The sequence below is a fragment of the Columba livia genome, chromosome W (assembly GCF_036013475.1).
Source record: "Columba livia isolate bColLiv1 breed racing homer chromosome W, bColLiv1.pat.W.v2, whole genome shotgun sequence".
NCBI lineage: Eukaryota > Metazoa > Chordata > Aves > Columbiformes > Columbidae > Columba > Columba livia.
Window position 1 is genome coordinate 8278732 of NC_088641.1, and position 26256 is coordinate 8304987.

The following is a 26256-nucleotide window of genomic DNA, read 5'->3' on the forward strand; positions in this document are numbered from 1 at the left end:
ATGCTTTTTGTCATGAAGCAATGGAAAAGGCCATATATCCAGTGAAAAATCTCAATGGTTTGCATTTCCTGTCAGCCAGGTAGTACTTCAGCTTCTGAAAATCTTGAACAGATTCACAAGGTCATCAGTTCCCTTGCTCTTTTCCTCCCTTAGCCTCCAAGAGTCGATATTTATTCTGTTGATGGGAACTCTTGAGATGATGTGTTGGAGGACATTATTTTACCATAATGGCAGTCTGTCTTATTAAGGCCAGTCTTAAGTGTTGGAAAAACACTCATCCTAAAAATTACTGACTGACCTCAGTCAGTGATGAGCAACAAGCACAGCAGCAGCTACAGAGCAATCATGAGAGATTTAAACATGGTGAACCGACATGCACAGCAGTGGCTACAGTAAGAGCTGAGGCTGGGCACAGACTGAGGAGACAAGGAGGAGATCCCAGAGCCGCAGTCCTGCCGAGAGAATCGCCATGAAGTGGCTGATCTTGCGAGAGGGGTTGACACGAGGAGGCATTGCCAGGAGCAACCAGGAGAGATTTAAACACCCTCCTAGGGAGCACAGATGACCAGGAACACAGCGAAGAGGGTCAGCAAACAGGGGTGAAGCAGTTAGCACAGCAGTTTGCGCAAGCAGACAGGGCAAGGAAGCTCAGCAAGCTCAAGTGATTTACCTCAGTTGGTTGTTGTCACCCTCGCAGAAGGAGCTGGCTATGGTATCCACTTGGGGCAAAGTTAAGTACTCTGCACTCAACAGGAAGAAGGCGGCAACTGAGACAGAGCTGCCACAGGAACGTGCAGCCACCCAGACTTCAGACTGCAGAGAATGCCAGAGCCTTTCACTAGTATTGGAGTGGTAATAGAGAAAACAGTTGTGAGGTGTGAGCAGGTGGATGACCTGCTCAGCCTGGTAGTAGAACTGAGAGAGGAGGTGGAAAGGCTGAGAAGTATCAGGGAGCTGGAAAAGGAAATCAACTGATGGGATCAAACTCTGGCCTCTCAGGGGTAGGTAAGACCACCAGCAAGAAATGAAGATCAAGGGATTCCTGTATCCTCTCCTTGCCTGACTGAAGAAGGCAGGTCAAGGGAAAGGGATGAACAGAAGAAAGTCCACACTTGGGGTGGCAGGAGAAACACCCCCCCTACCCAACCCACCTTCCCAGGTGCCTCTGTCCAACAGGCATGAAGCTCTGGATGTGGAATGCAGCGACTTGAGGAATGGGGGGAAATGGCAGCATGTTTCTGCCTGGTGTAGAAGGAGGAGGATCCTTGCTGTGACCACCCCACCCTCCCAGGTTCCCTTGCAAAACAGTTATGAGGCCTTGCAAGTGGAACCAAAAACAACATTGAGGGAGGTGGTTCCACTAAGTTGGAGGTGCTGCAGAGGATAAGTTACCCTGCACTCTCCATCAAAACAACTCCCACAAAGAAAAAAAAAGCAGATTGTGGTTGTAGAAGACTCCCTTCTAAAGGGAACAGAAGGCCCTATATGCAGACCTGACCCAATTCTTAGAGAAGTCTGCTGCCTCCCTGGGGCCAGAGTTAAAGATGTAAAAAGAAAATTTCCTGCCCTGATAAGGCCCTCAGACTACCATCCCCTAATAATTTTTCAGGTAGGCAGTGATGAAACTGAAAAGGGAAAACTAAAGACAATCAAGAGAGACTTCAGGGTCTTGGGATGCATGGTTAAGGGAATGGAACACAAGTAGTGTTCTCCTCTGTCCCCACAGTTGCAGGGTATGACAAGGAAAGATGCAGGAAGACCCACCAGATCAATACCCGGCTGAGGGACTGGTGTCACTGGCAGAATTTTGGGTTTTTTGATCATGGGTTGGCTTATGTGGCACCTGGCCTGCTAGCAACAAATATAACACACCTGTCTCAAATGGGGAAAAGGATCCTGGGGCAGGAGATCGCAGGACTCATTGAGAAGGCTATAAACTGGATTTGAAGGGGGAAGGGAGGGAAACCAGGTGTGGCAGAGGCATATCCAAGGGCAACATGCCAGCATCTGAGGGTAGTGCTAACAATGCCCTTCAGTCTGCTATCCCAGTGGAGGTAGGGCATGGAGAGCCATGCAGTAAGAGAAACGCAAGGGTTATTGATGTGGCAGAAACTGTGGAAGCACTTGAGGATGGCCACAAAGCGCTTCTCACCAGAGAAAGGTGGTGGAATCAATGGCCTGGCCGAAGTACATCTGTATGAATGCACGCAGCATGGGCAACAAACAGGAGGAGCTGGAAGCCATTGTGAGGCAGAAAAGCTACGATATAATTGCCATCACAGAAACATGGTGGGATGACTCTCATAACTGGAGTGCTGCATTAGATGGCTATAAACTCTTGAGAAGGGATACGTGAGGAAGGAAAGGGAGTAGCCATGTATGTTAGGAAGGGTTTTGATTGTTTGGAACTTGATGAGGATGATGATAGGGGTTGAGTGTCTGTGGGTCAGAATCAAGGGGAAGGGCAACAAGGCAGACATCCTGGTGGGAGTCTGTTACAGAGATAGGGAGCAGAATGAAGCCCCAGTAATCCAAGGGGAAATGGATAGCGACCTGCTACACCACTTGGACACCCACAAGTCTATGGGGCCAGATGGGATACACCCAAGGGTGCTGAGGGAGCTAGCAGAGGTGATCACTAAGCCACTTTCCATTATCTATCAGCAATCTTGGCTAACTGGGGAGGTCCCAGTTGACTGGAAGTTGGCTAATGTGACACCCATCTACAAGAAGGGCCGGAAGAATGATCGGGAGAACTGTAGACCTGTCAGTCTAACCTCAGTGCCAGGGAAGGTCATGGAGCAGATCATACTGAGTGACATCACATGGCACATACAAGAAAAACTTGAGATCAGGCCAGGTCAACATGGGTTTATGAAAGGCAGGTCCTGTTTGACCAACCTGATCTCCTTCTATGACAAGGTGACCCACCTAGTAGATGAGAGAAAGGCTGTGGATGTTGTGTACTCTAGACTTCAGTAAGGCCTTTGACACCGGATCCCACAGCATTCTCCTGGAGAAGCTGGCAGCTCATGGCCTGGACGGGTGTACTATTTGATGGATAAAGAATGGCTGGAGGGCCAGGCCCAAAGAGTTGTGGAGCCAAATGGTTGGTGGTCAGTCACAAGTGGTGTTCCCCAGGGCTCAGTATTGGGGCCAGTTCTGTTTAATCTCTTTATCAACGATCTGGATGAGGGGACTGAGTGTCCCCTTAGTAAATTTGCAGATGACACCGAATTGGGTGGGTGTGTTGATCTGCTGGAGGGTAGGAAGGCCATACAGAGGGATCTGGACTGTCTGGATTATTGGGCTGAGGCTTATTGTATGAGGTTTAACAAGGCCAAGTGCCAGGTCCTGCACTTGGATCACAACAACCCCCAGCAGTGGTACAGGTTCAGGGAAGAGTCGCTAGAAAGCTGCCTGGCAGAAAAGGATCTGGGTGTGTTGGTGAACAGCTGGTTGAATATGAGCCAGCAGTGTGCCCAGGTGGCCATTTTTGTTGTTTTGGCCAACAGCATTCTGGCTTTTATCAGGAATAGTGTGACCAGCAGGACTAGGGAAGTGATTGTGCCACTGTACTCTGCGCTGGTGCGGCCCCTACTTTGAATACTGTGTTCAGTTTTGGGCCCCTCATCATAAGAAAGACATTGAGGTACTAGAGAGAGTGCAGAGAAGGCGACCAAGCTGGTCAAGGGCCTGGAGCACAAGTCTTATGAGGAGCGGTTGAGGGAACTGGGGCTGTTTAGCCTGGAGAAAAGGAGGCTGAGGGGAGACCTTATCGCTGTCTGCAACTACCTGAAAGGAGGTTGTAGCAAGGTGGGTGTTGGTCTCTTCTCTCGTGTAGCAATTGATAGGACAAGAGGAAATGGCCTCAAGTTGCACCAGGAGAGGTTTAGATTGGGTATTAGGAAGAAATTCTTCACAGAAAGGGATGTCAGGCATTGAAACAGGCTGCCTGGCAAGTGGCAAGTCCCCATCCCTGGAGGTGTTTAATAGGCATTTAGATGAGGTTCTTAGGGACATGGTTTAGTGCTAGAGTTAGGTTATGGTTGGACTTGATGATCCTGAGTGTCTCTTCTAACCCAAATTATTCTATGATTCTATGACCTTTTAGTTCATGGCAATCAGGTCTAAACTGATCTTTGTCAGTAACTGTTTAATAGACCTAATACCTCAGTGGTAGGCACATGCCACTTTAGAAGAGCCACCTGATTCATAGGAAATGAATCTTGAAACTCAGTGATAACTTTCAAGGCAAGAAATCTTTAGGTGAAATGAAAACTGACTTGTATTTTAAAATTTTATTTTCCAGATGTGATCCATTTTGGCAGACAAATGGCCTGTAAGATGAAGATGTTTGACTTTTTTTCTTGCCACATCTCAGAGTTTCTTTCACCTAAATTGGATTTGGAATGTCTTTAGGGTTCGGTGTTTTAATCTTTGTCAGGGAATAGTTTGAAGAGATTTCATTCAAATGAAAATAACAGAAGTGAGGTATAGAATATGTATGGTCTCCCTAGGTGGCAAGACACTTCTTTGTTTCAACAGAGGAAAATTTTCAACTTGGTTCTTATCAAAACAGCTGCATCTTTTAAGACTTAGCATAGGCCTTTCAGAGCTTTTCTTGAGTGCAGTTCCTGTGCATATAAAGAATCAAGGCTAAATTAATCAGTATATTTTGCTGATTTTGAGGGCTGAGTTGTCATTGTGATTCATTTTTAGCCAAGGATGACAGTGCTTTAAGTGACTGATGGGGTTTAGTTTACTGTGCAGCCTTCTGTGTAACTGTCATCCTTTGTTGCAAAATTTTCTGTGCCTCTGCAAAAAGGGCAAGTAAGGGCGGCTGCTGCTTCTTCTACTGTTATGCTCAGTACAGATACCATGAGCATTTCATTGCTAATTAAAAAGCTAGGTTTAAAAGGATTTCTGCAATGCATACATTTTTCATACATGTGTTAGAATCCTTCGTTGAGTCTTACAAATTGTAAATTAAACATACAGAAGTGTTGCTACTATAGAATCTTTCATTTATCCTCATGTTTTAAAATATGCAGTTGTTCAGTTATATATCATGCCGTTGATAACAATACCATTATGAAGATGAATGGAATATAAAAACTAAATTTTAACTCTGAGTTGTGAATTTTGGACAGTGGATATAATTAAAGTGTCTGTATAAGTGCACAAAGAGCTTAGGCAGCATTATTTATCTGTGGTGTTTACTTAATATGAGCATTTTGTAGAGAGTAATTATGAAACAGATTAAACAGATGAATTTGAAGTATTTTCACCTTAACTGAGAAAAACATACCAAAGACAACCATTTGTATTCATCCAGTGATTCTGACTCTGAAGATGATGAACCCAGGAGGTTCCATGTAGAAATAAAACCTGTCCAGTCAAATAATAGCTCTCAATATACAGTGCCTTCCTTGGATGAATTAAAAGTATCTATAGGAAACATTGCTCTTTCTCCAGCAATATCTGTAAGTAATTTTGTTCCTTGTATTTTTAATGAGTAAAGAAGAAAAGTGGTAAGGAATCTTTAGTGTTAACATATATTTTACTGTTCAGAATTTATTTTAGGTTCAAGTTCAATGATTCTTTTTTTTCTTGTGCACTAGGTCATCTTTGATACACTTCATTGCAATGTAATGTTATGTAATTCTCCCTTCTCAGATTTTAACTTTGAGTCTTGGGAGTGCTCGGTCCTTGTCTTTCTGCTGTTGTCACCACAAGGCATTTTAATACATATGGAGTTAGCTGAGCATGGCTTTTAACATAGTTTACTAATTTGTATTCAATAATATACAAACCTTTAAAACAGATCATATAATGTGGATGCATATAACTTTTATAGTGCAGCTTTATTGTATGTATTCTGCCAAACCACAGAATGATCCTTTATACCATGGCTTTATACCATATTACAAATAAATATTATTAAAGTATACTAGTACAGTATTCAGATCAGAATATGTCTCTGATTTTAAGAAAAATATTATGCATATTAAAATATTAATGATTATTTTTCTCTTTTTCCCCTCCACGTTCTGAAAGCAGAAACACAGTTCTGTAAGTACAGAATGGCTTTTTAGTCACATTTTTAGATTAAAACCAAGTGTAGCACTTGATAAAGTTATTGGGAAAACCTTATGAATGTTTCTATTCTTACCTGTCAGGCACACCATGTGATATAAAAGCTGTTTAATTTTACTGGCCCAGCCTGTCAAGGGGTTTAGTTGTACTGTTGCCTTTGTCAGCTCTGCAGTCTTCATTCCTGCCTTTTCTTACCAGTGTGGCAGGCATGCACTAGTTGCTCTGTCCTGCCTCATGTTCTGGCCTTCTGCAAGCTCCAGAATGTTCTGCCTGACATTGAAAGGAAAATATTGCGTGAGAACTTGAGTGGAAATAAGAATCCTGGGACTGTTAAGTGTTTTATTTGACAGTTAGCAATTTATTCTTATGGGTTTGGGTTTTTTCTGTTTCAGGCACAAACAAATCGAAATTCATCCCGTAAGTGTGAATATTTTGTGAATACTTAACTTTTAGCCTATTTATGCTAGTTTTTTACCATAACATGAAAATATTTTTATTGTTGAAGAAATAAACTTTTAAAGTATTTATATTTTAAGTAGGAAAAAAAATATTTCTCTTGTCAGTTCTAGGTACCTTTATGTTATTTGCCTTTGAACTACTCACTGTAAATTAAAAGGACAAAATTATTTGGTCAAAATTTCAAAGCAGCTAGTAGAAGCCACCCGAAGACCTCTTCTTTTTCTGTATATTCAGCTGTTCCCTGTTCTGGGAAACAGATGAAGCTGTCTGTGACAGTAATGAGGAACACATCCAAAAGCCAAAGGCAGGGAAGGGGGGGAAATCCCATGGAAATTACTTTTGTGTAAGTTCTTAAAACCCTTCCACCCACTCAAGTAGAATATCATTCAAAAAACAGCAAAGCGATCTCTCTATTTTACAGTTAAAAACGCAAAACATGGCCATGGAGATCAAGGACAGAGCATTAGTGTCTGTTCTTTAGGGTTTTTCTCAGTGGGAAAACAAGCCAGGTTTCCTGACGAATAATCACAGAATCGACTGGGTTGGAAAAGACCTCAGAGATCATCGAGTCCAACCCTTGGTCCAACTCTAGTCCGTTTACTAGGTCATGGCACTAAGTGCCATGTCCAATCTCAGTTTAAAAACCTCTAGGGACGGCGAGTCCACTACCTCCCTGGGCAGGCCATTCCAATGCCTGACCACTCTCTCTGTAAAGAATTTCTTTCTAATATCCAGCCTAAATTTCCCCTGGTAGAGTTTAAGCCCATGCCCCCTTGTCCTATTGCTAACTGCCTGGGAGAAGAGACCAATCTCCACCTGGCTATAACTTCCCTTCAGGTAGTTATAGAGAGTGATGGGGTCACCTCTAAGCCTCCTCTTCTCCAGACTAAACAACCCCAGCTCCCTCAGCCTCTCCTCATAGGTCTTATGTTCAAGTCCCTTCACCAGTCGTGTTGCTCTTCTCTGGACCCGCTCCAGCACTTCAATGTCTTTCCTGAACTGAGGGGCCCAGAACTGAACACAATACTCCAGGTGTGGCCTCACCAATTCAGAGTACAGGGGAAGGATCACTTCCCTTGTCCTGCTGACCACGCTATTTTTGATACAGGACAGGATACCGTTGGCCTTCTTGGCCACCTGGGCACACTGATGGCTCATGTTGAGCTTCCTGTCAATTAGTACCCCCAGGTCCCTTTCTGTCTGACTGCTCTCCAGCCACTCTGTGCCCAGCCTGTAGCGCTGCAGGGGGTTGTTGTGACCAAAGTGCAGCACCCGGCACTTGGCCTTATTGAACTTCATCCCATTGGAATCAGCCCATTTTTCCAGTCTATCCAGATCCCTCTGCAGAGCCCTCCTGCCTTCCAGCAGGTCGACACTCCCTCCCAACTTGGTGTCATCAGCAAATTTGCTGATGATGGTCTCAATCCCCTCATCTAAATCGTCAATAAAGATGTTCAACAGGACTGGACCCAACACTGACCCCTGGGGAACACCACTAGTGACTGGCCGCCAGCTGGATGCAGCCCCATTCACCAGCACTCTCTGGGCCCGGCCCTCCAGCCAGTTCTTAACTCAGCGTAGAGTACACTTGTCCAAGCCATGGGCTACCAGCTTTTGCAGGAGTATATTATGGGAAACAGTGTCAAAGGCCTTGCTGAAGTCCAGATAGACCACATCCATGGCTTTCCCCTCATCCACCAGGTGAGTCACCTGATCATAAAAGGAGATCAGGTTGGTCAGACAGGACCTGCCCCTCCTAAACCCATGCTGGCTGGGTCTGATCCCTTGTCCATCCTGGAGGTGCTGTGTGATTGCCTTCAGGATGATCTGCTCCATAACCCTGCCAGGCACCGAGGTCAGACTGACAGGCCTGTAGTTGCCAGGGTCAGCTCTGCAGCCCTTTCTGTGGACTGGGGTAACATTGGCCAATTTCTAATCATATGGGACCTCCCCAGTGAGCCAGGACTGTTGGAAGATGATGGAGAGCGGCTTGGCAAGTTCTTCTGCTAGCTCCCTCATCACCCTAGGATGGATCTCATCTGGTCCCATAGACTTGTGAGGATCCAGATGGCTCAGTAAATCACCAACTATTTCCTCCTGGAATACAAGGGGCCTATTTGGCTTCCTATCTCTGTCAACCACCTCCAGAGATGAGTTGTCCTGAGGGCCACCTGTCTTACTGGTAAAAACTGAGGCAAAGTAGGTATTAAGTACCTCAGCTTTCTCCTCATCTTTGTTAACTATATTTCCCTCAAAGTCCAACAGAGAATGGAGGTTTTCCTTGCCCCTCCTTTTGTTATTAACATATTTGAAGAAGGACTTTTTATTATCCCTGACAGAATTGGCCAAGTTAACTTCAAATTGCACTTTTGTTTCCCTGATCTTTTTTCTGCATGATCTAGCTATTTCCATAAATTCTTCATAAGTAGCCAGCCCTTTTTTCCACAGTCAGTAAAGTCTCTTTTTATTTCTGATTTCATTCAGAATCTCCCTGTTTAGCCAAGCCGGTTGTCTTCCCCGCCGGCTAGCCTTTCGGCACACTGGTATAGCCTGTTCCTGTGCACTCAAAACCTCCTGCTTGAAGCATGTCCAACCCTCCTGGGCCCCCTTGTTTTTAAGCATTGTTTCCCAGGGTATGCTCTGAACTAGACTTCTGAATAGGCAAAAATCTGCCCTCCGGAAGTCCAGCGTAGAGGTTTTGTTAATGGTTCTCCCTGCATCTCTGAGTATTGAAAATTCTATTATTTCACGGTCGCTATGCCCCAGGTGGCCTCCAACCACTACATCTCCCGCCAGCCCTTCTCTGTTTGTAAACAGTAGGTCTAGCGGGGTCTTGCCCCTGGTGGGCTCATTTACCAGCTGATGAAGGAAATTGTCCTCTATACACTCTAGGAACTTCCTAGACTGCCTCTTCTGTGCAGTATTGAGCTCCCAGCAGATATCCGGCAGGTTAAAGTCACCCACAAGAACAAGGGCCGTCGATTTTGAGACATCTGCCAGCTGCTTGTAGAATAATTCATCTCCTTCATTGTCCTGGTTGGGCTGTCTATAACAGACACCCACGAGGATGTCAGCCTTGTTGAACTTCCCCCTGATTCTGGTCCACAGGCACTCAACCTTGTCACTGCTGACCTCAAATTTAACAGAGTCGAGTGACTCTCTAACATATAAAGCCACCCCTCCACCTCTCCTACCCTGCCTATCTTTTCTGAAGAGCTTGTAGCCACACATAGCAGCACTCCAGTCATATGAGTCATCCTACCATGTTTCTGCGATGGCAACTATGTCATAGCTTTCCTGCTGCACGATGGCTTCCAGCTCCTCTTGTTTGTTGCCCATACTGCGTGCATTAGTGTACATGCACTTCAAGTGGGCTGCTGATTTCACTCTTAATTCGGGCTTTCTATCCTTAGGCTGATCTTTGGAGAGCCCAGTTTCAATCCCTTCCCCCTTCAAACCTAGTTTAAAGCCCTCCTGATCAGCCCTGCCAACTTATGGGCTGTAGTCCTCTTGCTCTCCCTAGAAGGATGAAGCCCATCTGATTTGAGGAGACTGGGTACCACGGAGCTTGCCCCATGGTCAAAAAACCCAAAATTTTGACGGTGACACCAATCCTTAAGCCACCTGTTGATGAGATGGGCTTTTCTACTCCTCTCTTTATTTAGCTCCTCATCCATCCCAGATAGCACAGGAACTGAGGCAAATATCACTTGTGCTCCCGTCCCATGAACTGACCGACCCAGTGCTTTAAAGTCTTTTTTAATTATCTTGGTACTTCTTCTGTTGATGTCCTCGCTGCCAGCTTGGACTACTAACAGGGGATAGTAGTCTGAGGGCTGAATTAGCTCCGGAAGTCTTCTATTAATGTCCCTCACCCTGGCCCCAGGAAGGCAGCAGACCTCCCTGTGGGATGGGTCTGGGCGACATATAGGGCCCTCTGTTCCCCTCAGAAGGGAGTCGCCAACTACTACCACTCTTCTTTTTTTTTTTTCCTCTTACAGCTGCAGTTGTGATTCTTTTTGTTAATGAGGTCCATCCAGAGGGCTCTCCAGGTGGATCTTCTTGGCTGTCCTCTGCCTGATTTTCAGGGTCCAGGGCCTCATATCTATTTGTTAGGGGCACCAAGGGTGGTGATGGGGTTCGAGAGAGGGTTCTTTTACCTCTCCGATCAGGGACCTGTTTCCATTCCCCCCCATCAATTAGATCTGCTGTATCCACATTATGGCAGGAGGGACAAGGCTTTGCCATCTCCTGTTGCACACCCTTAGGAGTCAAAAGAGCCTGACCCCACCAGTCAATTTCTTCTTCACTCTCCCTAATGCTCCTTAGTCTCTCCACCTCTTCCTTAAGCTCTGCCACTAGGCACAGTAAGTCATTCACCTGGTCACATCGTACACAGGTGCCTCCCATACCATTCTCTGATACTAATGCCAGGCACAGACACTCTGCACAGCCAGAAGCCTGGGTGGCTGCATCCTTCTTGGCAGGTAGTGTCTGTGTAGACTCACTCTTTGTATTAACGGCAGTAACAGCTTTCCTTTTTCTAGAAACCATTGCTACCCTTAGTTAAATTGGGGACAAGAAAACAAAATGAAACCCCAGACAAACTCACCTACAAGAGCTAGTTGTGTCCAGTCTACTTGCCCTGCCACACCCCAGTCTGTATCACCAGCAACAAGTGAGAGGTCTAACAGCAAGGAGTGACAGAACCTCTGAACCCTACTGCACGAGCAGCCCCAGTCACTGCTGCAGCACCGTGTGGATAGCGCTCACCTGCCTCACAAGCACTTCACCTTCCAGCGCCTGGTGGAGAGGCTTTTTCAAAGCAAGGGGAAGGGGTGCGACTTCCGTCACCGTGGTAACGGTCGCGCCACGTCAGCCGGCTCCGCAAGGGCTGCCGGGGACTCCCGGGTAGCGGAGTCGAAAACGCGACCAGAAACCCCTTTCTTTACCCTCTTACCTCTGTAGCTTCGAGATTTCCCTCCCGGCTCCGGCCGAGCTGGCTTCAGTCAGCTGATCCGAGGAACTGCATAATATTTATGTGAACAGTATAATTTAAGGAAGAAATTTCAAGTTTCCAACACTTCCTCGTGAAATGCATTGCTCTGTTTAGTTCTCTCCTTTTAGAAGGTGTTTCAGGAGCATCTGAATTTATATTATCAGAGATAATGAATTTTCTCTTTCCCATTTTAATAATTCACAATCAGTTTTGAACTGCAACTATTAACATTTAATATCTTTTTACAATGAAGCTGAAAGATTTTTATTTCAGAGTGGTGATAATACTGTGTCTTTTACTTAGGTGAAGAGTTAACAAAATCCAAGCTTTCTACTCCGGCAAATGAGTAAGTTCAGCTTGTAAAATTATATCAAGTGTAGTTTTGGGGGAATTTGGTCTTATTTTGATCTAAGACTCTGAGACTCACTGGAAATATCAGTTGACAGCTATTTTAAGTCAGGCATCTATTGCATAGTAAGAGTTTAGGAGTAATTATGTAACAATGGAGATTTCTATTAACTTGTTTTCCCCTTCTAATGCATTTGCTTCATTGTGATCTGTCTCAATTGATATTTATAATTATGTGATTGCAAAACATTGTTTTTTTATTAAAATATCATGTTTTAAATAAGATGGATTTAGTTTCCATCATACAGTATTCTATTTTAAAGTGTTTAAGATTACAAGCCCCAAATTTGGACAGGTCTATATACATTGCTGGTATATGTATATACTGAAACAAATTGATGTGTAGATGTATGTCTTGCCCAAAATGAAAACAATTTGCTGACATTATGAAACACAAACTTGCACTAAGGTATCAGTTCAGATAGTCTCCTTATGTGTAAATCAGTTCGTTGACCTGCAATTTAAAAGTAGTTTTAAGATTTAAAGACTAACCAATGCAGAAGATGAATTACCAAAGTTGCAATTTTATTTTTATGAGTATATGCATCTTTCATTAATTTTCTAATTGTAACTCTTACTGTAGAAAGGGGAACAGTGACCTTCTGGCATGGGATCCACTCTTTAGTAGTTCTCTTGAATCTTCCTCTTCAGCCTCGTTGGCATCCTCATCCTCCTCAGGTAAAATATTTGATAGTAGAAAATGTTTTCTGCATATTCTTCATGATGTTCTGTTGTTGCTTTTCTAGTCATTGCAAGGGGGTGTACTTTGACTATTGAAATGAAAGAATTTTGTAAAGCAGTATCCTATGTTATGAGTAATATACAACTCAAGGTGTAGTATGTTAGGCTTTCAAGCTAGGGAGCAAGGGGGAAGAGGGAACACTAGAAACCTTAGAAAAATTCTATCTTGCTTTTGTCTTTTTTTCTCTCCTCCTCTCCCTTTACAAAAAAAAATGATCACCATCTATGCTGGAGGAAGAATATAATCCTGTTTTTTCAGTTGTTAAAGTTGGGAAATTAAATGGAGGTTTTCACAGTACCTGAGAGATGCTGAGCTTGCACTGTGAATAGGAATGGGTTTCTTCTTTCCAGGAAAGCCTGTTGAGCTATGTAGTACAAAGCAACTGTGGAGCTTTGCTGTGAGGAATTTGTTTCTTGTAGGAAACCATGCATCTATTAGGAGATGTGTGGGCATAATCCAAGGGGAATGGGAGAAAAATGGCAGGACTGAGACTGGAATTAAGGGGGAGTTCCTTGGCACCACCTGAGAGTAGGTGCATTGGGAGGAAGGGCCAAGGAATACGGGATGTGTTTGGGGGGGCAGATAGTGCATGGGAATTTTGAGTGTAAGATTTTGGAAGATAATGGTGTGGGCAGATCACTGGTAGGCTTTCCTGAAACTTGGTATTTGGAAGGGGGGGAAGTTTACAGTAGCAGGCAATATTGTTTTTTTACACTCAAAAGGCAGTGAGAGAGAAGGAGGCAAAATGGCATGTGAGTGGGTATGTGTGTTGAAGAGGATAAGAGCAGGAGATGTTGAGAAACTAGTTCAGAAATAGGAAGGAGAGACTGAAACAAAAAAATATATGGCTATGTTAGGACCTGCTTACTAAAAGTATTTACTTAAATTATTTATGTTGGCTATCTTAGGGGATTTAAGGTGGAATCTACTATTTACTATCAGTAGCTGTTTCATAGTTCTCTTCAGTCTACCTACTGCATGTCTATTTTCCAACTCCTACTGTCTTAATGTAGAGACTCTTCTCCCATGTGCCTGAGAAAGGAAGTGTTCACTGTTTCTTTTAGCTAGGTATTCCTATTCCAAAAATTAGAATAGTCCTTACTTCTTTGTTTGTGATTATGGCTTTCTAACTCTTTTCATCTGTACTTGATCATACAGATTGAAGAACAATAAGAAAGAGTACGTATATCGATAGGAGAATTCTGTGCTAATTCTTCTTGGCCTTAGTAATGTCCTTTTAACAGCAACCAGCATTGCTATGTAATCCTTAGGGTTTTAAGTGGAACTTATTCCTCCATGACAAATTCATGTTCCTTAAAAGTTATGTTTTATAACAATTCTAGCTTACAGAAATCATTAGATTGTCTCTTTCTCACTTAGGTATACAGTCAAGATTATTGGCTAGTGGGTCCACATTTGTAACATATTTAAGGATAAATTCTCTCTCTCTCTCTATATATATATATATATATATATATTTAATAGTAAGACCAATTGTTCTCGGGGTACCCAGCCCCCTAAGCTGGAAGGCAGAGATGACAAGCAGAATGAAGCTCCCATAATCCAAGGGGAAATGGTTAGCAACCTGCTACACTACTTAGATACACACAAGTCTATGAGGCTGGATGGGATCCACCCAAGGGTACTGAGGGAGCTGGCAGAAGTGCTCACCAAGCCATTTTCCATTAGCAGTCCTAGCTAACCGGAGAGGTCCTAGTTGACTGGAGATTAGCACATGTGATGCCCATTTACAAGAAGGGCCAAAAGGAGGATCTGTGGAACTGTTGGCCTGTCAGTCTGACCTCAGTGCCAGGGAAGGTTATGGAGCAGATCATTGTGATTGTCATCATGCGACATGTACAGGAAAACCAGGTGATCAGGCCCGGTCAGCATGGGCTTATGAAAGGCAAGTCCTGCTTGACCAACCTGATCTTCTATAACAAGATGACCCAACTAGTGGATGAGGGAAAGGCTGTGGATGTTGTCTACCTGGACTTTAGTAAAGCCTTTGACACTTTCCCACAGCATTCTCTTGGAGAAGCTGGCTGCCCATGTCTTGGACAGCTGTACTATTCACTGGGTAAAAAAACTGGCTGGATGGCCAGGTGCAAAGAGTTGTGGCGAATGGAGTTAAATCCAGGTGGCAGCCACTAGTGGTGTTCCCCAAGGCTCAGTATTGGGGCTGGTTCTCTTTAATATCTTTATCAATGATCTGGACAAGGGGACCAAGTGCACCCTCGTTAAGTTTGCAGACAACACCAAGTTGGGTGGGAATGTTGATCTGCTTGAGGATAGGAAGGCTCTACAGAGGGATCTGGACAGGATGGATCATTGGGCTGAGGCCAGTTGTATGAGGTTCAACAAGGCCAAGTGCTGAGTCCTGCACTTGGGTCACAACAACCCCATGCAACAGTACAGACTTGGGGAAAAGTGGCTGTAAAGCTGCCTGACAGAAAAGGATCTGGGGGTGTTGGTGAACAGATGGCTGAATATGAGCCAGCAGTGTGCTCAGTTGGCCGAGAAGGCCAAGAGCATCCTGGCTCAGAAATAGTGTGGCCAGCAGGACTAGGTGTCGTAGTTTAACACCAGCCAGCAACTAGGACCATGCAGCTGCTCGCACACTTCCCCCTCCCATTGGGAGAGAATCAAAAGGGGAAAATAACTCATGAGTTGAGACAGGAACAGTTTAATAGGACAGCAAAGGAAGAGAAAATAATAATAATAGAATGTACAAAACAAGCGATACATGATGCAATTACTCACCACCCGTGACACCAATATCTTGTTCATTCCTGAGCAGTGGTATTTCCCCCTGGACAACTCCAGTTTATACACTGAGCATGATGTCATATTGTAAGGAATAACCCTTTGGCCAGCTTGGGTCAGCTGTCCTTGCTTTTCTCTCTCCCAGCTCCTTGTATACCTGGCAGAGCATGGGAAGCTGAAAAGTCCTTGACTACTCAGCATAATTAGTGAGGTGGGTTGCAAACTGGCTTAAGGAGAGAAACCAGAGAGTGGTAGTCAATGGTGCGGAGTCTAGTTGGAGGCCAGTATCTAGTGGAGTGCCTCAGGGGTCAATACTGAGGCCAATATTATTCAATATATTAATTAACGATTTGGACGACGGAATAGAGTGTACTATCAGCAAGTTTGCTGATGACACTAAGCTGGGAGGAGTGGCTGACACACCAGAAGGCTGTGCTGCCATCCAGCAAGACCTGGACAGGCTGGAGAGTTAACAAGGGGAAGTGTAGAGTCCTGCATCTGGGCAGGAACAACCCCAGGTTCCAGTATAGGTTGGGAAATTACATATTAGAGAGCAGTGTAGGGGAAAGGGACCTGGGAGTCCTGGTGGACAGCAGGATGACCATGAGCCAGCACTGTGCCCTTGTGGCCAGGAAGGCCAATGGCATCCTGGGGTGTATTAGAAGGGGGGTGGTTAGTAGGTCGAGAGAGGTCCTCCTTCCCCTCTACTCTGCCCTGGTGAGACCCCCATCTGGAATATTGTGTCCCTTTCTGGGCCCCTCAGTTCAAGAAGGACAGGGAACTGCTGGAGAGAGTCCAGCGTAGGGCAACAAAGATGATTAAGGGAGTGGAGCACCTCCCTTATGAAGAAAGGCTGAGGGAGCTGGCTCTCTTTAGTTTGGAGGAGACTGAGGGGTGACCTTATTAATGTTTATAAATATATAAATGGTGAGTGCCACGAGAATGGAGCCAGGCTCTTCTCGGTGGCAAACAATGATAGGACAAGGGGTAATGGGATCAAGCTGGAACACAAGAGGTTCCACTTAAATTTGAGAAAAAACTTCTTCTCAGTGAGGGTGACAGAGCACTGGAACAGGGGGTTGTGGAGTCTCCTTCCCTGGAGACATTCAAAACCCGCCTGGACATGTTCCTGTGCGACCTCACCTAGGCATTCCTGCTCCAGCAGGGGGATTGGGCTAGATGATCTTTTGAGGTCCCTTCCAATCCCAAACATACTGTGATACTGTGATCAGTGTATTATCAACATTCTTCTCATACTAAATCCAAAACACAGCTACTAGGAAGAAAATTAACTCTGTCCCAGCCAAAACCAGGATAGTATCCACTCCTTATTCTATACCATTGAAGTCATGTTCAGGTCTCATACTATCCAATGTGTTCTTATTAATCACCACCACTTTTCTGTCTTTTAAGATATACACACAGATATCATTCCCTTAGTCTATGGGCCACCCCTCTAAAATGTCTGTTGAGTTCATTTAGTCAATGACTTTGGGCTCCATCTGTCATAACAGTCTCTCAGAGCAGGAGAGATTGTGTGTGGTGTTGGATTGTTGTATGCTGCATCAGAAGCTTATAACTGGTGTATCTGGTGCGGTCCATGCGGTCTGTGGGTTGAAGATGTCAGTCTCGAGGAAGTTGCTGAGTGCCAGTTGCTGAAGCCAGTTCTGGTTTCATCATCGCTGCACTTTGCTTGGTTTCATCAAAGTTCATTCTTCATTAATCTGGATGATTCTTATTATAATACCATTGATATAGCATATGGGAAACACAGTAGTGATGGCATATAGTATTAGTAATTAACATCATAGAATTCAAATCACTGGCTATTCTCATCCAGAAACAAATCCCCCTGAGGTACACATTGGACTTCTCCATCCTTCAGCATTACCCACAGAGTGCACCCAGGTCCTTGAGCAAAAACAATCCCAAGAATGGGTTTGCCTTTGCCTGAGGCAGGAGTAACCCAGACTGTCTTCCCTGACATATTCTTTATCTGCACTACAGGGACTTTATCCCCTTCTACAGTATGTGAAAGTTTTGATTAAGCAGGGCCAGCTTGATTGGCAGATCCCCTAGTGTTGACTAACCAGGTAGCTTTTGTTAAATGTGTATCCCAATGTTTGAAGTTCCCACCACCTGTTGCTCTCAGTCTTAACAGTCCATTGTACTGTTTGGTTTTCCTGAAGGCTGGTGCATGATAGGGGATATGATATACCCATTCAGTGCCATGCTCTTTGGCCCAGGTATCTATGAGATTGTTACAGAAATGAGTCCTGTTGTCTGATTCAATTCTTTCTAGGGTGCCATGTTGACAAAGGACTTGCTTTTCAAGGCCCAGGATAGTATTCCAGGTGGTGGCATAGGGCACGGGGTGTGTTTCCAGCCATCCAGTGGTTGCTTCCACCATTGTAAGCACATAGCACTTGTCTTGGCAGGTTTGTGGGAGTGTGATATAATCAATCTGCCAGGTCTCCTCATACTGATATTTCAGCCATTGTCCTCCATACCATACAGGCTTGTTTGATCACTGTGCATGTTTCACATTCATGGATAACCTGTGCAGTAGTATCCATGGTCAAGTCTACCACTCGATCACAAGCCCATCTATATGTTGCATCCCTTCCTTGGTGGTCTGTCATATCATGGGCCGACTGAGCTAGAAATAATAACCCTTATGTTGCCAGTCCAGATCTACTACCATCTATCTAACTACTCCTACATTTATACAGTCCTAAAATTACGTTCGGCCCTTTGAAGGCAACCGCGAGGCTGATGTGGCCCCCGGTAAAAATGAGTTTGACACCTCTGCTCTAGGATGAGAGAGGAAATAAATTGGGGCAGATGATGCCTCATACATACAGTTACTCACTAGATACAGATTGATACAGACAGAAGAACATCATACAGGATCTTATGACTGCATTGTCTTTATTAATTTACCAGACAGCAATTTATATTTGGCCTTCCCATTACAGATGTTAAGGGTAAGAGGATAAAAATGTTTGGAAGGAACAGAGAAGGGTAGGTTTGATTAAATAACTTGGAAATAAATGAAAAGCAGAAAGCTGTGAAGAGGAAACAAACATGGAGTAGGACAAAGGAGGAAAAGACAAAGATGAGAGAAAGTGAAACCATGACAGGGAAGAAGTTAGAGGAATAAGGAAAGTAACGAGAAGTAGGGCCTTAAGGAGAATCACAATAAATTGCTTAACAAATTACATGGTTGACAGTATGAATGAACTACATGTGATATGTGTCTGGAGTTTTTTCTTTTCTTTGTAACTGGTGTGATTTTTAGCCTAGAAGAGCAGTTATTTTTCATGCTGGCTAGTAATCCTCATGCAGTGGATACCGAATATGTTTCTGAAGTCTGGATTTATATTGAAATTTTTATCATTTCAGTGTTGCTCCTAGTTTAATTTCTTCCCTTTTCCTTCAGCTACACTGAAAGAGCATAATAGGAGCTCTTCCTCATCTACCACTGATTTGCCCAGGTGTAGAGTATCTCAGTCTTTGCTTGGACACCAGACGTATTCTGGGACTAGAAGCCCATCTTCACCAGACTTTACAATTAGCACTTGGTGCAAATCTGGTGTTATGACAGCACCATCAGGGAGTACCAATACTTTATCCTCTGTTTCATGGTCTCAGAGTCAGTGGATTTCCTTTGTTGATGAACTTCTTACAATTAGACACTCAAGTGGAGATGAGAAGGAGCCCCCAAGACTGCATTCTAAAACTGAAAATGCCTGCCTTGCCTCTTCTGCTTTGCTCGGGAATTCTTCCAGCAGCTGTGCTTCTGAGGATCAAAGTGTCCTTTTCAATAATACTCTATGCCATGAACAATTGTTCATTGAAGAAACTGGCACTGCTGCTGAAATTTCTTCCATATCTTCAGCGCTGCTGGACTATAGTTTAGTGTCTTCTGTTCATACAGATAAGGGTATAGCAAGCATGCATTGTGTACTGCTCTTTGCTAATAACTGACTCTAAAAAGCAAGATTTAGACTGATTTTTCTTTTTGTTATTATTGCTCACCTGATGTTAAAATTAGTTAATGTACTAAACTGCTTCTTAGCACCAACTTCCTTCAAAGTTAGAACAATGAAATAAATATTCAGCTTGAAATAAGAAGAAAAATTCAAATTATTTAATTAAAGGCATTGCTTTTCCTTAACTGTGCAGAGCTTTGCTTTTCTAGAAATAGGAATGCATAGATGTTTTCAGATTAAGTAAAATAAATTGGATTTTAAACTGTTCTTTCTTAACACCCAGTATTTTGAAGTGTGGATGATATCGTGGTAATGCTACATACTAAGAGGTCAAAGGAAAAGTGCATTTGGGCAAGTGGGCCATGACTCACTGAATACCTGTGATACTGCAGCAGACTACTCAAGGTTTAGCATGTACTGTCTTCCTGGGGCATAACAAGAATTTTAAAGGAATGACTGATATTTCAGAAGTGAATTTACTTGAGGACATTTGAGTTTGCAACTTTTAAGGTAGATGTGGTCAGTATTAGCCTAATATCTTTCTTCACAAGTCAGTGATGAAACTCCCATACTTCAATGAATGAACTTATGCTGAATGCCTGAGAAAATTCCATACTTAAAAGTTACATTTTTAAATAACATTAACTGATTTAAGTAAAAAAGAACCATCCAGAATAATTTGAGAGAGAAGATAGGATGTGCTACAGCGACAGTCATATATTAGAGTTTCAGTCTATTTTGAAGTTAATTTTAGATCCGGCATACTCATTGGATGGCATCTAAAATTATTTTGAAGTACAGTTCTATTTGGTAAAGTGACTATATAAAAGCGGCATCTTTGTACTGCTGCCACCATCTGTTAGTTGTGTCTGATAGGTTTAGAAGGACATGAGGGTAGCATGTTTTTTAACTGCTTTTTACTTCTGATAGCTTGGCTAAGAGTTAATATGGAGTTACTGTGTTCTTGCAATCAATAGAACAATTTATCTGTTATACTGGTGTATACTTATTGAAGTCAGTGGGATTTCAGAGGGCATAATTTGATGTAAATAGTTATGCCATTGTCAGCCAGGACCAAATATGAATTTCAACTGAATTTTCCATTTGTGGTGAGACGTGAAAGACTGTCCTATATTCTGAATCCATATAGACTATACACAAAAGGGAACTCAGGCAAAACCATCTTTTTACATACAAACCTCTGAGAATAGTTAGTATAAAATCATTTGAGAGCAATGAGAAAGCCCGTGATGCCATTTTTATAGTCACTTTTCAGGGTATCACATGGCCCTATTTTAAAAACATTTATGATTAGTGGTAAATCTTACAAAATGGAGCTTGTAAAATAAAAACTTTTAATAGAAACATAACTTCCATTTATTCTAAGTGACTACATATTTATGTTCAGTGTGACCTTTCTAATATTGTTTTCCTTAAATTTGCTTTCTTTCAGCAAGGCCCACAACTCCTCTTTCTGTAGGCACCATTGTACCCCCTCCAAGGCCTGTTTCAAGACCAAAGTTGTCTACAGGGAAGCTTAGTGGAATTAATGAAATAGTATGTATTGTTGTTTGTTTGTTTGTTTAATTCTCCATTGTAACTTGATTTCATATGTCATTTACACTGTTACAGTGGAGTTACCTTCCAGCCAATGTTCAAGGAATCACATACGCAGATTTTCACCATTTCCAGATAGGCATGGAAGTTGTTCATGATAGACATGTTACTATAACAAAATAATTCTTAACTGAACTAAAAAGGTCCAAAACATAAATTTTGCATCAGCTGAATGTTTTTAATTGAACAAAACAATAACTTGAAAATTAAAGGATAGCATACATGTGGGATTAAAGTTTTTAAAATGTGAAATATTAGTGAAGCAATAAACTCAATTGATTTAGGGATATCACCAAAACTTTGGGGAATGAGTGGTATTAAGTAGATCTTTATCAGTCGTGTTGACACAAGTAGCCCTGCCCTTGGTGCTGGTTGGTGGAGAAGGGAAGTGGCAGATTGCAGTAGCTGCTCATTGGGATAGTGAGAGGTTGCACACTGCCTGCATCTCTGCTCACTGCTTGCAGTGCAGGTCCACCTGCTGATAAAGAATGTGGCAAAGAATGCAAATATCCAGACAGCCTATCAGACCAAGCCATGTTTAATCTGTTATATGAGTATTATGATTCTTTGCATATCATTTGACTTACAGACTTGGAAAAATTTTACCATGGTAAGATCCTCTTGATGTTTTTCAAAATAGCAAGATACTTTCACCATATTCTTGTTATGGAAAAAATTCTGGTCTTATGCTTTGATAAAACTGAAACACTGTTTAACTCTTTTGCTTTTCTGTAATGTTATAAGGTCACAATAGGGTTCATTTTGAGATTCTGTTCTCATTCCAATATAAAATTGTAGTAATTGCTCTTAGACCCAGAAATCTGTTATTCATATCATCAGAATTAAAGAGGAGAATTTAACTGGTACTGTTCTGCTATAAAGTATGATTCTGCACAAAGTTACATGTTTTAGAAATTGGCTATTATCCAGATACAAGTGGAAGATTGAGTTGTCTTCATTATATGTCACCTCCTTTTACAATTCCTACAGTCTGTATAAAAGTCATATACTCTGTAATAAGTGTGATAGAACTGAGATAAAAAAATAATTACCCAACCAAAACAGATTCTTCAGGAGTTCCAGTACCTTTTAGATAAGTTAATCTCAAAATGATCATTAGTTATTTTAAACTAATATCTTAACAGTTAAATGGATCATAAAGTTTTATTCAAAGATTAGGGTGGAAGGGACTTTTGAAGATCTCCTCTAAGCCAACCTCCTGCTCAAAGAAGGGCCAACTTCAAAATTGCATCAGGTTGCTCAGGGGCATACTGAGTTTTGAAAATCTCCAGGAAGGGAGATCTCACAACCTCTTTGGGCAACCTGTCCCAGGGCTTAACCACAATGTTACAAGAAGAAATTTTCTCCCTATGCTCAGCTGATATTTCCTTTGTTATGGCTCTTGCCACTTTCTGTCTCTGTAATACTCTTGTGATCTCTTGTGTTTAGCCTAGGCCATTCAGCCCTCCATTAACCTCCAACCCAAGTCTAATACCTGCAGCTCCCTTGGCACATGCAGAGAGCATTTCCTCAATATCCTCTTCTGCTTCCCTCAGTGCAGCAAACACACCTACAGTTGGTAAGTTAAATTAACTGTTTTAACTCATTTTAGAAATGGTATCATTCTAACACTGAGTTCCATCTGTTAGGAAAACCGTTCCTTGGAGTTAGTTGTTCCATATGTGAGTCCAGTCTACGTACTTCAAACATCCTGCTTTTAAATGACACCGACAGGACAGTGGATTTGACTAGATTAGACCATAGATCCAGTTATGGCATTTTCTTTAGTGAAATATTTTTCAAAATTAAAATATTCCCCTAATTTGTATTTGGTGTGCTTCTATATCCGTTCATCAAGCGCGACATTATCATGTATTTGTTCAGAAGATGTTACTGCATATGTACAGAAATATTTTGGGATACTGATAAATTTGAATTAATGTAAATGTTCACAAAATTGAGTTATTTCTATGTTATTTTTATTTTGTTTGTTATCCTGTAATTGCAGTTTCCAAAAAAAATGAAACTAATGCATCTTTTTCTTCAAGCTAGTGAAGTATATAAGCTAGACAGAGGTGTTTAGTAAAAGTAAACCAACCAACCAACCAAAGATGAAGATGAAAAGCAAATCAGTCTTCCTGTGCTGACACTAATTTCAGAAGGTTTTCTCATGTTTTTAAAGTCAAGTCCTTCAGTTATGATGTTTGATTATAAGGAGACTGGGGGGGGGGTATTTGTGGCCTTTTTTAAAAGACATTTTAACTTGTTTCTGTAGCAGAATTGTAGTATTTTATTCCTGAACACTATTACCACTTTAGTCCCAAGTTAAATCAGACTCTTGAGTTAACACTAAGTTATCTATGAATGTTACTGATGCCAAGGATTCTCACCCAGGCTCAGCACCTCAGATGAGCATATGCACAACTTCTAGCAGCAATGCAGCTGTTTCCACCCTGTGCAGGACCAAAGCTAGTAAGGTCTGCCTAGCTTTAGCTGGCGCAGTGCTGGCACAGTTCAGCGTCCACCAGTTTCCCAACTGCTGAGAAGCATCATAGAAAGATAACTGATATTTTGGTTGCCAGAGTCCATCCAGGCTCACTTCCTCAGGCCTCAGCACTGGTGCCAAGGAACCAGCAGTTGGTGGCAGAAGCATCAATAGCCCCAGCTGTGTGTTATTAGAAACACTGACAGAGTGGAATCATGAGGTGACGGAGGAGGTAAGGACACCAAGGTTTAACATGGTTATTAACCTGGCCTAGCAAAAATAAACAAGGCCAGTTCCATCTGCAATTATAATATGAATTAAATAGTCCTGGAGAGCTGGGAAGGGCAGTGCAGACAGCTGAATGGTTTTGGGGCACTATTATCTGTATTCTTTTGGCTTTTGCACATTCCAGTGTTTCCTTTACCCCATTTGTTCTGAATAAAGGAGAGCTGACTATAATTATCTTGTTCCAAGTGTACTTGTAGGCATGCGTAATTTAATTTCTTTTATGCTTTAGCCTTGTTCTCATTTGCAAAGTATCTTTATATATTAAATTGTTTAACATCTATAACATCTATTTTTGCTTGAAATATTTTGCTTTCTTGCAATGTTTTGTTTCATTTAAATGTAATAGAGGATGATCTTTTGATTGGAACACTTCCTACTATTGAAAAGCTTTGTGAGACACCACCAGGTATTGTACTAGAAGCAGATTTACATGGTAACTAATCATCCTAATACACTACAAATAATAATATTGTATTACTTTCGAAACAAATTTCTCCAGTGTCTGACAGATACAAGTAGCTTGAAAGCTCAACTACTTAACTAGGTACATGTTGCTGAAGTCAACAAAGCTTGATATAACCACTTTTATACAACATAATCTTCCATCTATTCCCCCTCAAAACAAGCTGAAAATTGGTCTTGTTTCTTCAGTTTGTCATTACTACTTTCTTGAAGAAAAGGGAATATATTTTTACTGTGACAATCCTTATTCTCATAAGACAAGTAGATAAAACCATTTCTCTGTTTCTAAATAACACAAAGCTTTGAAGATACAGATAATAAAGACAATGTTTTAAAATGTTTTATTTTTATGACAGCAGTTTAGCCAATATTAAAATTACCTGAATCACTGTTCCTAAACTGAACTAAAACCATTTGATCAGACTTATTAATTTACCTGTTTTATGGCAAATGATGCAGTCTTTTATTCTGCAGTTTGGCAACCTTCTCAAGTGTGTCAATGCAACTGTTTACATGGTTGTGTCATAAGCTCTTGAATCAGCACAGCTGAAGGGCTGTTAACAGTGGTTGGGGCTGAGGCAGGTGGCAGGGTATTAAAGCCAGATTTACTGATGCTGCCAAAGATCCTATGAGCTGGACTGCAGTGTGAGATACAGCAAGTCTGCCTTAGCACAACACTGTGACATCCCATCCTTCTGAGAGCTTGCAGGAGGCATGTGATACAGGCTGTTTCAGCAGTGGTACAAAAAATTAGTAAGATGCTCTCCACTACACTGCAGCACTAATAAGAAGATAGAACTACCAGTATTGTATTTTATATGCAGTACACATATAAAACACTACTGAAAAGTAAAATTCCATGACAACTGGTTTTGTCAATTATACATACACATTTCAAAAAACCTTAGCTGTGGTCTGAGTTTATTTTTATAGCTATGTGTTGGAACTTTGTTGTGTAGGCACAGGCATCTGTGAAGGCTGACACAGGCCTGGTAATTATTTTTCTTGTAAACTGCTATGTATTTCCAGGTACCTCCAAGGTACTCCCAGAATCTTTACTATGTAAATATTAGAAAACTTTGCAAAATACTTCTCCAACAATTTCTGCTTGGGAATTGTAATCTTTGTTGGCTGAAATAGTTAAAAGAATGTTCAGAGTTCACCTATGTGGGGTAATATTAATGTATGTGCATTTATGTTCATACATACCATACTGAATTCTTTGCATTTCTGTGACTATTTTATCATACATTTTTCCATACTATAAGCATACAATAGAGGCTTTTTTTAGTATTATAGTTAACATCTAGTTTCCTTTAGATCTGTTGACTTCAGTTTCATCAGTAGCCATTTTAATGGAGTGTTCCTCTTGTCTCATATGTATTTCTTTGTGTCTGTCCATTTACAAAACATCCTGGGTTTTTTTAGGCTGGTAAGCAGTGTTTTGATGGTGTGATCGTACTGTATTTTGTTTATATTTTTCTACATGCTTTTCAAGTAATACTTCAGACTCTACTGTGACCTTGATGTTAGTAACCTCTTGTAAAAATGACAGGTGTAGTCAACCATTCTGAAATCTTTTGCTAAGCTTTTTGAAAATTAAACCTATACACTGTATGTATTCTAGGTGTTTCACGTGGTCCCAGCCCTGTCAGACTTGGAAACCAGGACACCTTGCCTGTTGCAGTAGCCCTTACTGAATCTGTTAACGCCTACTTTAAAGGAGCAGATCCCACAAAGTTAGTTAAATAGTGAATTGTTTTGAATGTAATAAGTTACAATAAGAAAACACACTGGTTTTACTTTTAATATTTTGGGGGAAAATATATATACATTAGAAGGGGGATTCACAGGGTTTTTTCCCCTGATATAAGTGACAACAGTGGCTTATCACTCTCTATTGGCCTGCATCCCACTAGGAGTTCATATATCCCTG

The 26256-nt window shown here is 42.0% G+C and overlaps 1 protein-coding gene across 1 annotated transcript in view; it reads left to right on the forward strand.

The window, feature by feature from the left end:
* The window catches only part of LOC135577094 (F-BAR domain only protein 2-like), a 131263-nt gene that overhangs the window by 89406 nt on the left and 15601 nt on the right, over nt 1–26256 (forward strand). The window contains exons 13-20 of the mRNA XM_065044791.1: nt 5308–5486; nt 6064–6075; nt 6492–6516; nt 11861–11903; nt 12549–12643; nt 20922–21025; nt 22535–22664; nt 25948–26059. Coding sequence (XP_064900863.1) covers nt 5308–5486; nt 6064–6075; nt 6492–6516; nt 11861–11903; nt 12549–12643; nt 20922–21025; nt 22535–22664; nt 25948–26059 — 700 coding nt within the window. The remainder of the gene's footprint in view (nt 1–5307; nt 5487–6063; nt 6076–6491; nt 6517–11860; nt 11904–12548; nt 12644–20921; nt 21026–22534; nt 22665–25947; nt 26060–26256) is intronic.